The 13,817-nt window shown below is 44.1% G+C and overlaps 1 protein-coding gene across 22 annotated transcripts in view; it reads left to right on the top strand.

Annotated features, from left to right (window-relative positions):
• The window catches only part of PLEKHA5 (pleckstrin homology domain containing A5), a 196,052-nt gene that overhangs the window by 60,411 nt on the left and 121,824 nt on the right, over positions 1-13,817 (top strand). The window contains exon 4 of one of the 22 annotated variants that reach the window (XM_075602989.1): positions 11,304-12,363. The exons of the other annotated variants lie outside the window; for them this stretch is intronic. Within the exon in view, the coding sequence (XP_075459104.1) occupies positions 11,304-11,658 (355 nt within the window). The 3' untranslated portion in view covers positions 11,659-12,363. Of the gene's footprint in view, positions 1-11,303; positions 12,364-13,817 lie in introns of those variants that run through there. 22 annotated transcript variants of the gene reach the window in all.

Genomic DNA, 13,817 nt, shown 5'->3' with positions numbered 1-13,817 from the left:
TATCCATCGTGGATCCTTCTCAGTCTCTATTACCAGCGCTTGGGAGCATGCGCAGCGGGAGTCTCGTCCGGCGGTACCGTGAGTAAAATACCATCCACATTACAGTGCTTTGAAGTTTAAGCCAGTTGGACATTGTGTGTATTTGAGTTTAAGGTGCCGGGTGAAGTGAGCGCTCCGAGTCGCGTTCCAGTGTGTCTCCAGGCACCCTACATTCACCCCGACATCGGGACTATTATTATCACGGTGACCGCAGTCATATGGACAGGATGTAGAAATGTATACAGCACCCCCGCTGACATTAATTACCAACATTGGTTTCCATTCCTTTTTACCTCGCTGGGGGTTCCTTTCTGAGCACCGGACCAGGGCTATTTTCTAGCTCCTTTACCCCACAATGGATAACGTCACGGCCTCCTAATGACCCACAGGGCCTGGGAGCTTTCCAAAGCAAACACACAAAAATACGTCGCTGCACCAAACCAACAAACATGGAAACACAATTTACCTGGTGCAAGGGGGAAAAGCAATAGGAACCACACAAATAATCAAAGGATTATACACAGCCCCCTGTAATTGCACTCAAGGTAAATGACAAGATAATTGTGATGTCAATAAAGGTGTAAGGCAGTGAATAGCCAAATCCTAGTATAGGATACACAGACAAAAAGGTCACACTACTAATGAAATAAAATAACAAAACTTTAATAATCTATGCTATAAAAACCGACGAAACACAATAAAAAATGCATGAAAGTGCATTAATAAAATCCCCAGATGTGTAGGGTAACGGTACTTATTGAACACAATGTGTTCCAAATAGCTGTAGTGTAATCAAGAACGCTATATAGCAGGCTGCAGACTAGAGCATACAGGTATTCTCAACAGAATAGGTAATGTAATATAGGGATACACCTTATAGGGCCTCTATAGGTACACACTGTGTGTGATGGTGATGGGTTAATATACTCCCTAGACCAACTCAATAAGGTCACAGCTAATAGGGGATCCCAACAAAACCCAAAATCAAACAGCGTATCCCCAGCAAAACCAATTCCTGCCGCAGGGCAAATAACACAAGCAGCGGGAGCAAGAGGAGGGGACCCGCAGTCTATAAATGCACCCAGCAATGAATATGCACCTCAATGCAGTGTGCTACTACATGTGCTTAATGATAGATATAAAACCAGGTGAAATACAGTCAAGGTGCATAGAGGATACATAGAACTGCCCGCATAGATCGTGTAGCATGCAGTTAAGACGCACCACCAGGGAGAAACAAAGTATCCCTGTAGCGTGTAAATCGAAGCGGGTCCCTGTAAGGCACAATACAACCTGATAAATGAGAATCTCCTGCAGCCTGTAGACTCCGCAGTAAGTTGGGAGCTGCCGTTACTCCAAAGACACGGTTCGCGCATGCGTCAGCGTAATGACGTCACGGCGTTTCCCCGACGTACGTTTCGCGCGTCATCACGCGCTTTCTCAAGGGGGAGGAGTGGGTAGCATACTACGGAGTCTACAGGCTGCAGGAGATTCTCATTTATCAGGTTGTATTGTGCCTTACAGGGACCCGCTTCGATTTACACGCTACAGGGATACTTTGTTTCTCCCTGGTGGTGCGTCTTAACTGCATGCTACACGATCTATGCGGGCAGTTCTATGTATCCTCTATGCACCTTGACTGTATTTCACCTGGTTTTACATCTATCATTAAGCACATGTAGTATCACACTGCATTGAGGTGCATATTCATTGCTGGGTGCATTTATAGACTGCGGGTCCCCTCCTCTTGCTCCCGCTGCTTGTGTTATTTGCCCTGCGGCAGGAATTGGTTTTGCTGGGGATACGCTGTTTGATTTTGGGTTTTGTTGGGATCCCCTATTAGCTGTGACCTTATTGAGTTGGTCTAGGGAGTATATTAACCCATCACCATCACACACAGTGTGTACCTATAGAGGCCCTATAAGGTGTATCCCTATATTACATTACCTATTCTGTTGAGAATACCTGTATGCTCTAGTCTGCAGCCTGCTATATAGCGTTCTTGATTACACTACAGCTATTTGGAACACATTGTGTTCAATAAGTACCGTTACCCTACACATCTGGGGATTTTATTAATGCACTTTCATGCATTTTTTTATTGTGTTTCGTCGGTTTTTATAGCATAGATTATTAAAGTTTTGTTATTTTATTTCATTAGTAGTGTGACCTTTTTGTCTGTGTATCCTATACTAGGATTTGGCTATTCACTGCCTTACACCTTTATTGACATCACAATTATCTTGTCATTTACCTTGAGTGCAATTACAGGGGGCTGTGTATAATCCTTTGATTATTTGTGTGGTTCCAGCTTTCCAAAGCAGCCATAATGTGAACTCCTGGGGCGGCACCCACCACAAAGGTAAGTATCTACAGAAGCAGGGGGCCCCTGAGCTGAATTAATGGGCTTCAGTTCCGGAGACCCCCTGCTTCAATCGTGTATTAAAAAAAAAAAGGAAAAAATAAATAACCTCTTGGTTTGCTTGTTTCTGGAGGAGACCCGACCAGCTAGCAGCAGTATTTGTATGTTCTGGGATACTTTGGGGTGTGATTATCCATGGCAAGTTCCTGGGCTTAACTTTAAAAAGCTAATAAACACATTACAAAATATAAAACTGTTAGAAATTGATGCGTATTGCATAACTAGGTGTTACCACTGTATTGCAATTCCATTGTTACTATAAATGCAACGGAGAAGAGTATTTGCTTTATCAAATAAACAATAGATTAGTGCATTTTAATAATTGCGGACTGCTTTTAAGGTGTACAGTTTTTAGGCCTGTTTAAACAACATTAATTCCATTACAGACAAAATCGGCTATTAAAGGGGATTGCATATTTAATGTATCGTGCAAAAATGGGGGAATGTCGAAATATATTCTAAATCGGAAAAAAGATCAGAACAGCTAATCCTTGAAGAGGCAGAACTCGCCAGTCAAAAGTTAAATAAAAAAACTTTTATTTAAACTACATAAAATTAGACATCCACAAACAAAAAACCTCCTCCTCCCACGCGTTTCACGCCATCACTGGCACTTTCTCAATGAGTATGTTTCCAATGTTTAATGTCGAAATATATGCATCTCGGAGAATAGCTCTAAATGCCAGTATTGGTAATTGGCGATGGGCAAAGTCCTGGTTTCAGAAATATGTAAACAATGTCATGTCACAGAAGTGCACGCTGTGCGTTTCTTTTACTACATAAATGGATATTTTGCCACATTTTAGAATTTCAGACCGGCCTTTCTGGAAGTCGACGCACGCTTGCGCGCATTTGCTACTTGTGCTAAGATGGAAATAGATGTACTGGTGCTTTTAATTTGTTTTCTTTTAATATGTATATTTTTCATGGATCGCCACTGATTAAAATTCGGCAGAACTGCTTGTCTCAAATGTGCTTTTGGTTTTACCAATTACCGTGACACTATTGTGATGCACCAAGTCTGGAGTGTGAAACGCGTCGCACAGTATGTTCTGCGGGGAAGCGTGGCCAAGAAGGAAACCTGTAGTGGTTTGCTTTTCACAAATAATTTATAACGCGTATATTTTATATACAAAATAGATCACTCAAAAAAAGTGTGTTTCTTTCTAATTACCAAATGGCATGAAACTTGTTTTTTTTTTTTTTTTTTAAAGCCTCTGGTTTTTCTGTATAGTTTAAAAAAAAATTAATTACATTTTTTTGTCTTTTTATTTAAGTTTTTATACTTTTGCTATTTTGGTGTCATTTGGCTACAGAGTATGTAATACTATTATTGCCCTAAGCTGTATGAATTTAGCCTTCGATTAGCTGTCAAAAGAAACATCTAAGCACGTATTGATTTTGAAGATGTTTGTACTAATAGATAGCCCTCTGACAGTTGGAGACATAATCGGCTGGATTCACTAAGGGTCGATATAGCGATGTTAAAATTTGGCATGATTAAGAAGTAGGATTTCAGCAATATTACTTACAATTACTGCTATATACACTAGCGATAGTAATCTCCTGTACATACACAAAAATGATGTCAACTCCACTTTAAACAACCAAGGAAAATTTAGCGTTCATCAGCGCTACCGATGTCATTTTGTCGTTCTGGTAGACGACACTTTTATACCATGGGGTTCTGAGGCTTTTCTACAAAACCCTAAAGCAGAAAATGATTGAACCCCATTGCTCCCTGGAGCTACAAATACATTGCAAATAAGGCTGCATCCACACTGCCGCAGAGCGCGCTTGGTGCGCTCACTTCATTTAAAATAAATCTGTATGGCGGTGCTCACACAGCGCGCACGCTCATGAGCGTGTGCATACGCTCTCCCAAGCTAGGTGCTTTGGGAGACGGAGCAAGTTGATTATTAAACGCGCTTCAGCAACCATTCGGCGGCAATGCACACAGCCACACACACACACAGCCCTGATCCAGCTAATGACATGCCCCCAGCCACGCCTCCCTGCTCATGCTTACAAAATTATTGCAGGACAGCGATCGCTTGGAGAGGTGGTGACGTCACCGCTCTCAAGCATGAGCGCGCTCAGCGGCACCGTGGCCGCAGCCTAAAGCCTTCAGACACAAGGGGTTAATATACATTATCTACCCCTTACAAATAAACCACAAAAAGCATAACATCCATATGTACAAATAGTAACCATTTAGTAGTCTAGCTGGCCAGCTGGCTGGCTGTGACGTACTTGCCATTTGGGCTACAAAATTATCCGTGTGTCTGTGTGTGTTTTGTACACATCACTTAACAAATATCAGTGACATATGGGCGCGGTGAAAAGGCCATTATCATTGCTTTACTGATCGCCATATGGCTGTAGAGAATAGTGCTATTAAAAAAATTGTCATACAACAATGATAAAACCATTTGTTTCATTTATTCTCAAGTGAATCTAGGAAAAGGGTTTTTAATATCTGTTCAGACAGAAAGCTGAGTGGACAGGCAAGGACATAATTACTGCAAGGAAACACAGTATAACGTTAATTAGTGCGGGTTTAAGTATTTATTTTCTTAAATGCAAAGATTTCTATGTACTCTTCTGTTATAATTGTAGTCTGGTTGTATAATAAGTTGTATAACACTAAAGCAGAGGCGCTCAACTGCAGCCCTCAAGACACCCAACAGGTCTGGGTTTCTGAAACCCTGGGCCTGGGATTTTCTGAAACCCAGGCCTGTTGGGAGTCATTAGGACTGGAGTTGAGTTCCGCACTAATCCCAGAAACGGACGACGCGTGATCTCTTCCGCGTCCCTGCACTTCCCACGGGTGTTCTGCGACCTCCCTAGAAAACAAGCTCACGTCATGGGGCGCCCAAAGGGACAAGCCCTCCGAAGACCAAAGGGAACTAACTCCAGTGACCTGCGTAAGAGGCCTCATCCGAATAATATATATTATATATTTTTTTTTTATATGCCAAAATCTGGCACTCAAGTTTTTTTTCAAATGTATTTTTAAAGTGAGCTGTGGGAGAGGTTTGCTTTCTCCTGCTTCCAGAGATACTTACCTCCGAAGTAGGTGCCAATAGCAGCTCTCCTCCGCCAGCAGGGCTCACAATGTCTGCTGTTCAAAGATTTGCAGCCCTGCGGACCAATAGGAAGCTGTGACGTCATCGGTGCGGCTTCCTACTGGCCCATGTGACGCGGGAGCTTTAACCTGTAAAGCCCAGCTTGCTCACCCGGAGCAGCTACTGGCATCTAATATGGAGGTAAGTATCTCCAGAAGCAGAGGGTCCCCGGAGCGCCTCCCCCCCGGGACCAATAGGAAGCTGTGACGTCATCGGTGCGGCTTCCTACTGGCCCATGTGACGCGGGAGCTTTAACCTGTAAAGCCCAGCTTGCTCACCCGGAGCAGCTACTGGCATCTAATATGGAGGTAAGTATCTCCAGAAGCAGAGGGTCCCCGGAGCGCCTCCCCCCCCCCCCCCCCCCAAATGGATTGCTAGTGGCTTCTTTAAAGCTCCTGAGTTATGTCTGTTCTTTTCATATTGTTTCTCATTGTGTGGAACGCTACAATGTTTGTCAGCAAAAGGATGGTTACATCTTTAGAAAGAGTAACCTTCCAGTGTTGGCTAGGAGTGAAATGTTTTGTAAGTAATGAAGGTGTGTAATTGGTGAAGGCATCGTGAGCTGACGATACGACGCTGGGGCAGCGAGAGAGAGTCGGCCTCAACACAATTACTTTGTAACCGGTTTGCTGCTGGAGGGGAGACACGATGTGTTCTGATAAAGTGCAAGCTCAGTGTTTAATAACAGGAGTAGGGCTTTTCTTTAAGCTGCGGTTATTGTGAAGTGTAGCCAAATAGAAGTGAAGTCCCAAAGAAGGGATCGGGCCGCTCCATTAAACAGGATACCCCAAGTATAAACTGATACAAATATATCAATATTTATTACAGGAAACCATATAAAAAGGGTGCATTGTGGATTGACCGAAGTGTCTGTGCCCTTATTGACCGTAACCCTCTCAGTAATAAACTTGGAAACAAACGCCCGAACAACGGCTCCTGATTCTTAGATCACACAATAGAATTACAAGAGACCTAATTATTTGCTAAATTCGTACAGTGCCACCCTGCTGTGACAAGTCATTGCCATTCTTGGACAGAGCAGGGAGATATGGGTACCACGTGTAAAGGAGGGTGATTGTTGGCAATATTCGTTGTTCAGCTGTTTTGTGAAGCTGCACCGACGTTTGGCACCCCCTCACACTCGTGTGCCAAGCACCTTCCTAACTTCAAAACCCATCACAATACTCACCTGTTCAACAAAGCGTTTACAGTCTCTAGTCCTGGGTGACCAGAACTCCCTAGATACAGTACCCTCTTATAACACTAACCAGAAGTAGGAGTAAATGTGTGTGCTTTGGTGCGTCTCTCCACAGGCCCGTCAGATTGGAACCTCTTTTCGGGGCAGGGATTCTCCCAATGTTACATTGTGTCTTGATGCCCTTATCCCATCTGTCTTATCCTATTCCCTACATTGTAATGGTTTTGTAACGTGCTGTGTGCCAGGTTGGCACTATACAGATGTAACTAGACGAACTGTTGGCATTGCCGGGGAGAACGGCAGAATCCTGACCGGATCACCCAGCAGCGGGGAATCCCACTCGGAGGAATGGACCTCCTGTATAAAGCTGCTGCTTTTGCCGTTATCAGAGCCGCTGCTTTTGCCATTATCAGAGCCGCTGCTTTTGCCGTTATCAGAGCCGCTGCTTTTGCTTTTCTCTTTGCGGCTCCAGGGACCGTAATTCTGTACGTAAATTCTGCCTCTTCCGATTTCCTTCAATTAAAAATGAACTTTACTTTCTACTCTTTTTCATAGCACATTGTGTTAAGCTAACCTATTCTGACACCGATTGTTATATGTCTTGGTCTGGTAACCGGTAGATGAATAATTTAACCATTTCCTGGAGGCCATGGGGATATATGCAGGTATTTATTTATTTTTTAAATGTCTGTTTCCCCTTCATTCTACAAAAACATGATGTGCAAAAAACTAGTTTTTTCTAGTGAGCGGAATGGGCCTTGGTCAGAGTTGTCCGCAGGGAGCAGTAAGGTCATTGGGTGTATAAACACCATCCCATTGATAGTGTCCACAGCCATTTGCTTTAGCTGTCAGTTACCATAGCTGCGGTTTGCTAAATGCGGCCTCGGAGTCCTAACCTGTCCTTCTCCGTAATGTGGTGAGAATGAGAAAGAAGCCGGTGTTGAACTGCTGCTGTAATAGAGGCGAGATTGGCTTATATCTGTTTTATATCGAGATCTAGACTGGGGCCAGATGTATTGATGTGTACCTTAAAAACACATGACTGGATCCAAACACCGGGATAAAACCTGGCCAAACAGCAATAGTGCGGACCCTGCAAAAGCTGTCTCTTACAGGTTATACTGAGCACTCTCACTGTAAGGTACCAGCTGTCTCTTACAGGTTATACTGAGCATTCTCACAGTTGGGTACAAGCTGTCTCTTATAGGTTATAGTGAGCATTCTCACTGTAAGGTACCAGCTGTCTCTTACAGGTTATACTGAGCATTCTCACTGTAAGGTACAAGCTGTCTCTTACAGGTTATACTGAGCACTCTCTCACTGTAAGGTACAAGCTGTCTCTTATAGGTTATAGTGAGCATTCTCACAGTAAGGCCGCGCTTATAGTGACGGCGACAGACGTGACGTGACGTCAAAACAAGTGTATTGACGTTGTCACGAGCACTTATAGTAAGCGCGACGCGACGGCTTGGTCGCGATCGATGAGTCGCTTTAATTAGATTTTTCCCGCGACCGCAGCGTGACGTCGTCGGCACTATAAGCGTAGCCTTTGGCCGCGCTTATAGTGCTGGCGACGCGACCGATGACATCGCCTTTAGCGATAGTTGTAATTAGGTTTTTGGCGACGTCGCTGGCGACAAGGCCAGTGACTTCACTAAAGGGGGCGGGCCGCACAATTTGATTGGTTTAGAGACAGTCACATGTGGCGACTGTCTCTAAAAAAAAAAAATCAAATTTACCCGGCTTCCAAATTTTACGTCGCTCCGTCGTCTTCGCGCTTACTATAAGCGCTTGCGACGGAGTCAATTGATTTGTTTTGGTGACATCTCGTCGCCGTCACAAGGCACTATAAGTGCAGCCTTAGGCTGATTTTGAACATTCATTGCAACGGAGATAAGGGGCGTACCACTTGTATTTTCTTGGTGGGAACGGGCCGGAGGTCAGGGGATGGGTTTTGGTTTTCACATTAGTTAGGTACCAATAGTGTTAGTTTAATTTTTACCCCTCACATTTTCTTGTTTGTTACTGTAGTGTGCTTTGTATATATTAGGTTCATCCTCCTTAGGCTGCGCTTGTACAGCCGGTGACGGGACCGATGACATCACCCGTCGCCATTGCGTAAGTTGTAATTCATATTTTGGAGATGTCTCTGGCTACAAGGTCAGTGACGTCAGCAAGGGGGAAGGCAGGGGACGGAGAAGATCTCTGATTGGCGTATAGCCAGTCACATGTGGAGACCGTCTCTCCAAAAATCTAATTCTACTGACTACCAGATTTTTGGTAGCACTGTCGCGCCGTCACGTCCACTATCAGCGCCGGTGACTGCATTTGTTTTGACACGAAGTCACGTCGCTGCCGCCAGCACTATAAGCGCAGCCTAAGTCTCTCTTGAACATATGCTGTATAGTTGTATATAACAGTCAACACTGTGTGCTTTATCATATTAGCTGGATTGATGGCTACTGGTTATATAGTGCCCAACAGTGTATGCTGTATTACTTGTATATAAACTTTTGCATGTTTTCAAAACTCTATTGGTATTCGCTTTCTTTGTACACCATTTCTGAGTGTGGGGACCGCACTATTGTTTGGATTGTTATTCTCGAGGGGTTTAAGGGATTGCCCTAGGTCCCCTTGCACCTATGTACTATTAAGCATTATTGAGTTTGTGGTTTACATTATAAGGTGGTGCTGTCTGTTAACCCTTTTATTCCTGTAGAAAATGGAGTATGGACAAACTACAGAGAAGATAGGTGGCTAACCCCTATTATATACCCGTAATCTTGCTGGTCACGATCACCAATTCAGTTCAAGGGGTGGTAGGTAGCCCATCATAATCACTCATGTGAATAAGGAGTAGGTTTTGTTAGATTTTCACTAGTGTGTATAATGGATATTTGTTCCTATCCCCAAGATGTATTAACGGGCAAGACAAATGTCACAGGGTCATCCTTTAAGGTTGGTGGGAAGGAGATTTCACCAGCAACAAAGGAAAGGGTTCTTTACAGTAAGGGCAGTTACAGTGTGGGGATTCATTACCCATGGAGGCTGTGATGGCAGGTACAATAGATTTGTTAAAAAAAAGGTAGTACACTGGCGACACACTTTATTCGAGCTCGGCTTGTCCCACGAATTCGGGTATACCCGGGTGTATTGAGGTTTGTGACTGTTTTCTGCCCGAGTGCATTGAGGTATTTTCCAGGCAGGGATTGAAGCATTTTATTCCCGCTGGCTGCAATACTGCACAGTATATATATATATACTGCATTACAATTCATGAACTTATGCCATCTGGTAGACACGCGAAGCATTGCAGCCTATTAAATCCTAATCATTATCATTTAACAGATCAGCCGCCCGTCAGCCAGGCATGAACCCAGGCTGGGAAGGCAAACACAACGGGGCTTGTCAGAGGTGAGGAGTGGCGCATTCCAGGTATCTGCCAGGTACATACTGGGTATTTGCTCGAATAAAGTGTGTCGGTGCAGTATATCTTTTTAGAAAGAAAAGGTATACAGGGATCTAACAAATAAGTAAACATGGGAAGGATGTTGATCCAGGGAGAGTGATCTGATTGCCATTTCCGTTGATTAGATATCATTGGATGATGTCACTGGGGTTTGTGTTGGGTTTCCTCTGGATCAATATACTCGAAGTACAAATATAGCATAAAGTATCTGTCGTATAACGTTGGCATAGCTTGAACTTGATGGACATTTTTTTCCCCCCAAACCTCATCTACTATGTAACTGATGAGCCGTCTGAGACGCATTTTAAAGATGTGTGTACAGTATATATATTGTAGTATGTTCATCTTCTCAAGAGTTTATTTTGCTTATAATTTAGTAACACATTGTGGACATGGATATTTCAGTAAGTGCAATCTTTAAAGATGCCTAAACTGGTCAGGAAGTAACCGTACTGGTGTCCACGTTTCATTAAACTGGTCAGGAAGTAACCGTACTGGTGTCCACGTTTCATTAAACTGGTCAGGAAGTAACCATACTGGTGTCCACGTTTCATTAAACTGATTAAGGAGTAACCGTACCTTGTGACCACGTTTCAGATGTTGGGATTTGTGGCTTGTCTGTGTGGATCACTGGATGAAACACAATGGTTGAAGGTCTCCCTTTTTCTATAACCACGTTTGTACTTGCATATTGAATTAAATAGAAGTACCCGTGTTAGTCCAGTTGCGATAATAGTGCAGAATAAATGAGTACTACAGAATTAGTTACTTGCATGTTGTAACATAACCAGGCGGGTGTTGGAACATGGGCTACCCTTGTTCGGTAACATGCTTTAGATCCAGGTATCTTCAAAAGCACAAATCCTTCCTCTTTGCCAGTAAGTACTTAATGAATGTTTCTGACCTGGAGAACTGGGTCCCACTTCTACTAACCTGTCAGCAAATGAATCTGTGATATATTGATGTATTTAATGTAGCTTTTTCAATATGATTCTCGCACATTGCGCGTCCTGTGAAACGGCTCTGATCTTTCTGTTCCTGTTACAGATGTACGTCCTACCAGAGGAGGGCACTTTATACTCACAGCTGGAATAATGCTAGCCTTTTGCAGCAGAGTCTGTGCGAGCAGAGGCTAGGTTTTAAGGAAATCGGCGTTCGTTCGTGTTGCTGTAGGTATCAAAACATTGCTCAATGGAGAAGAATTGAAACAAAAGGAAGGCCTGCCAAGCAGCATTGCTTTAACCCTTTGTGGGCCCTAGGACATAGTAACTACCGGTACATCATAATCTACATGCTGGTTTTCGATTGGGAGATGGCGTTCAGGAGCGCAGACCGCATTCTTGCAAGAGAAGGGATGGACAAGGACGCCTGTCCCCTCATCAGTGACAGAGCGGTCATGTGATCGCGAGTGCGGGAGGCGCGGTGGCACCCTGATTTCATGGCTCCCCCCCAGCACTGACAGGGTTAAGGCAGATTCCCTCCAGATTGAATAATACAAATGTTGGCTCGGTGTGTGGGAGGTGCAGAGGCCCAGCTGTTTTAGGGACAGATTTCTGAAAGATGGTATTAATCCGCCGTCCGTCCGTTATCTTCCTTAGTAAAATAATGCACATTTCTCACTTTGCTCCTATTCCAAAAGGGAAATGAAAAAAGCCTCACCTGTGTATCACTGGGGAACATAACCAGGTTTGTGCTCACATGGTTAACAAATGGAATTGTACTTTTAGAAGCGGATATTTGTTACAGTAATGTTTCATTAGCGTCCTCTTGGTTTTTGTTTTTCATGAGTAACGGTATTTAAACTTCGTTTTACATTTCTCTTACACAGTCCTAAAGCTGTGAAATCCGTCCTATTTAACCTATCGGGGGCCGAAGGAGAGGCTGTATTTAAAGGGCCCCGATTCCGAAAATCATGCCACCGACTGAAGCCGGGGAGCCTCGTCCGAATCCCTGTGACCTTGGGCAAGTCACCTAATCTCTAAGTGCCTGAGGCACCAAATACAGATTTTAAACTCTAGGGGGATTTCTTGTGCCTGCAATCTTCCATGTACAGAGCAGCGTACACTGTCGTCACTATATTAAATTCATTTTTTTAAAGATGAAACATTCCACTATCTGAAGCTCATGCTCTTCCTGGAAGAGACTGCTCCTTTGAAGCACGATAACCTTCCAGAAGTATATATGGGTTTACCTAATGTTTCCCGCTCCCTCAATAGGTCTCGCTTGTGACGGGGGAAAAGTGTGTTTCTAGTGTTAAAAACTCTCCTCCCCCCACCCCCCACCCCCAGCTTCTGAGGTTACCATGGTAACATTCAGCCTGTTCTTGGGAGATTTTGGTGTTAAGCTCCTGAACACGTCATATTTGAAATACTCAGATCTCCTAAATGAAGCATCAGATTCACATAAATAAACACTTTACTTTAGAAACGACAAAAAGATCTTTACAACAAAAGACAGAAATGCTCAAATGCTGCATGCTATGTGACAAAATACATAGTAAAATACTTCAATATTCTTGTGAGTAAGGGTCATTTAGTTAAACCCTTTGGCTATAGCATTGGGCATTTCTGTCTTGTATACATTTGGCCATGCTCAGCAGCACTCCTTTTGCGTGTGCGTGCGTGTGTGCGTGCGTGCGTGCGTGTGTGTGTGCTTGCGTGCGCGTGTGTGTGTGTGTGTTTGTAGTTTTGGGGTTTTGAGCTTGCTGGGATTGTGTGTTTATTGTATTGTGTTTTTAAACTGCACCAAGATACCAGCAACCCCATACGGAGGAAACAGCGGGGTCCTCACAGCCGGAATGAATGGCGTTCAGCTCCAGGGACCCCCTGCTTCAATCTTATTTCAAAAACAAACACAAAAAATGAAACGCATAGCTTGGACTGTGACGATGCTCGTCTCCAATCGGAAAGTGGACCCGCAGCGCTACGGTAAGGATGCAGAATAACCGACCAGCGTCCGTAGTCGGTAAGCAGGCAGCAGGTCAGCGCAGTGGTACAGAATCCAGGGGACAGGCAAAAGGTCAGGGCAGGCAGAAAACAGCGAGGTCACGGTTCGGGGTCAGCAACAGAGGAATCCAAACATGCAACAGGGAAAGGCGTGACGGCAAAGACCGACATGAGCTGCAAAACTTGGATCTGTGCTAGGCGATTCTCATTGGCAAGTGCAGCCTTAAGTAGTAGGCTGCCAGTAACCAAAATGGCCAAACTGAGGAGAGTGCAGGCAACCTGGAACACCCAGACTGCAGCAAACCCTGGCACGGATCAGGCAGAATCCCTGCAGACTGCTCTTTTTAACACCTGTATATATTCTTCCTGCTGGGGTCTTGCTAATTGCATATACAGTATAAGAAATTAGTCTTTGTTCCCCTCACATGATGCATTCAACGTGTTTCAGCTCCTATGTTCATAGAGACAGAAACTCTGCCCTCTGCCCTTTGCCCTTTGCCCTTTGCCCTCCGCAGCCACTCACTGGGCTTTAGAAACAATATTTTACCCAACTACTGGACTGCACGTAACTCAGGCAGGGGGTGAGGAGAGGACGGGTGCACAATCTGGGCAATTA

Source organism: Ascaphus truei, chromosome 5 (genome assembly GCF_040206685.1).
Source record: "Ascaphus truei isolate aAscTru1 chromosome 5, aAscTru1.hap1, whole genome shotgun sequence".
Lineage (NCBI taxonomy): Eukaryota > Metazoa > Chordata > Amphibia > Anura > Ascaphidae > Ascaphus > Ascaphus truei.
Note: the sequence above shows the minus strand (reverse complement) of the source record. Positions and strands in the feature narration are given on the sequence as shown.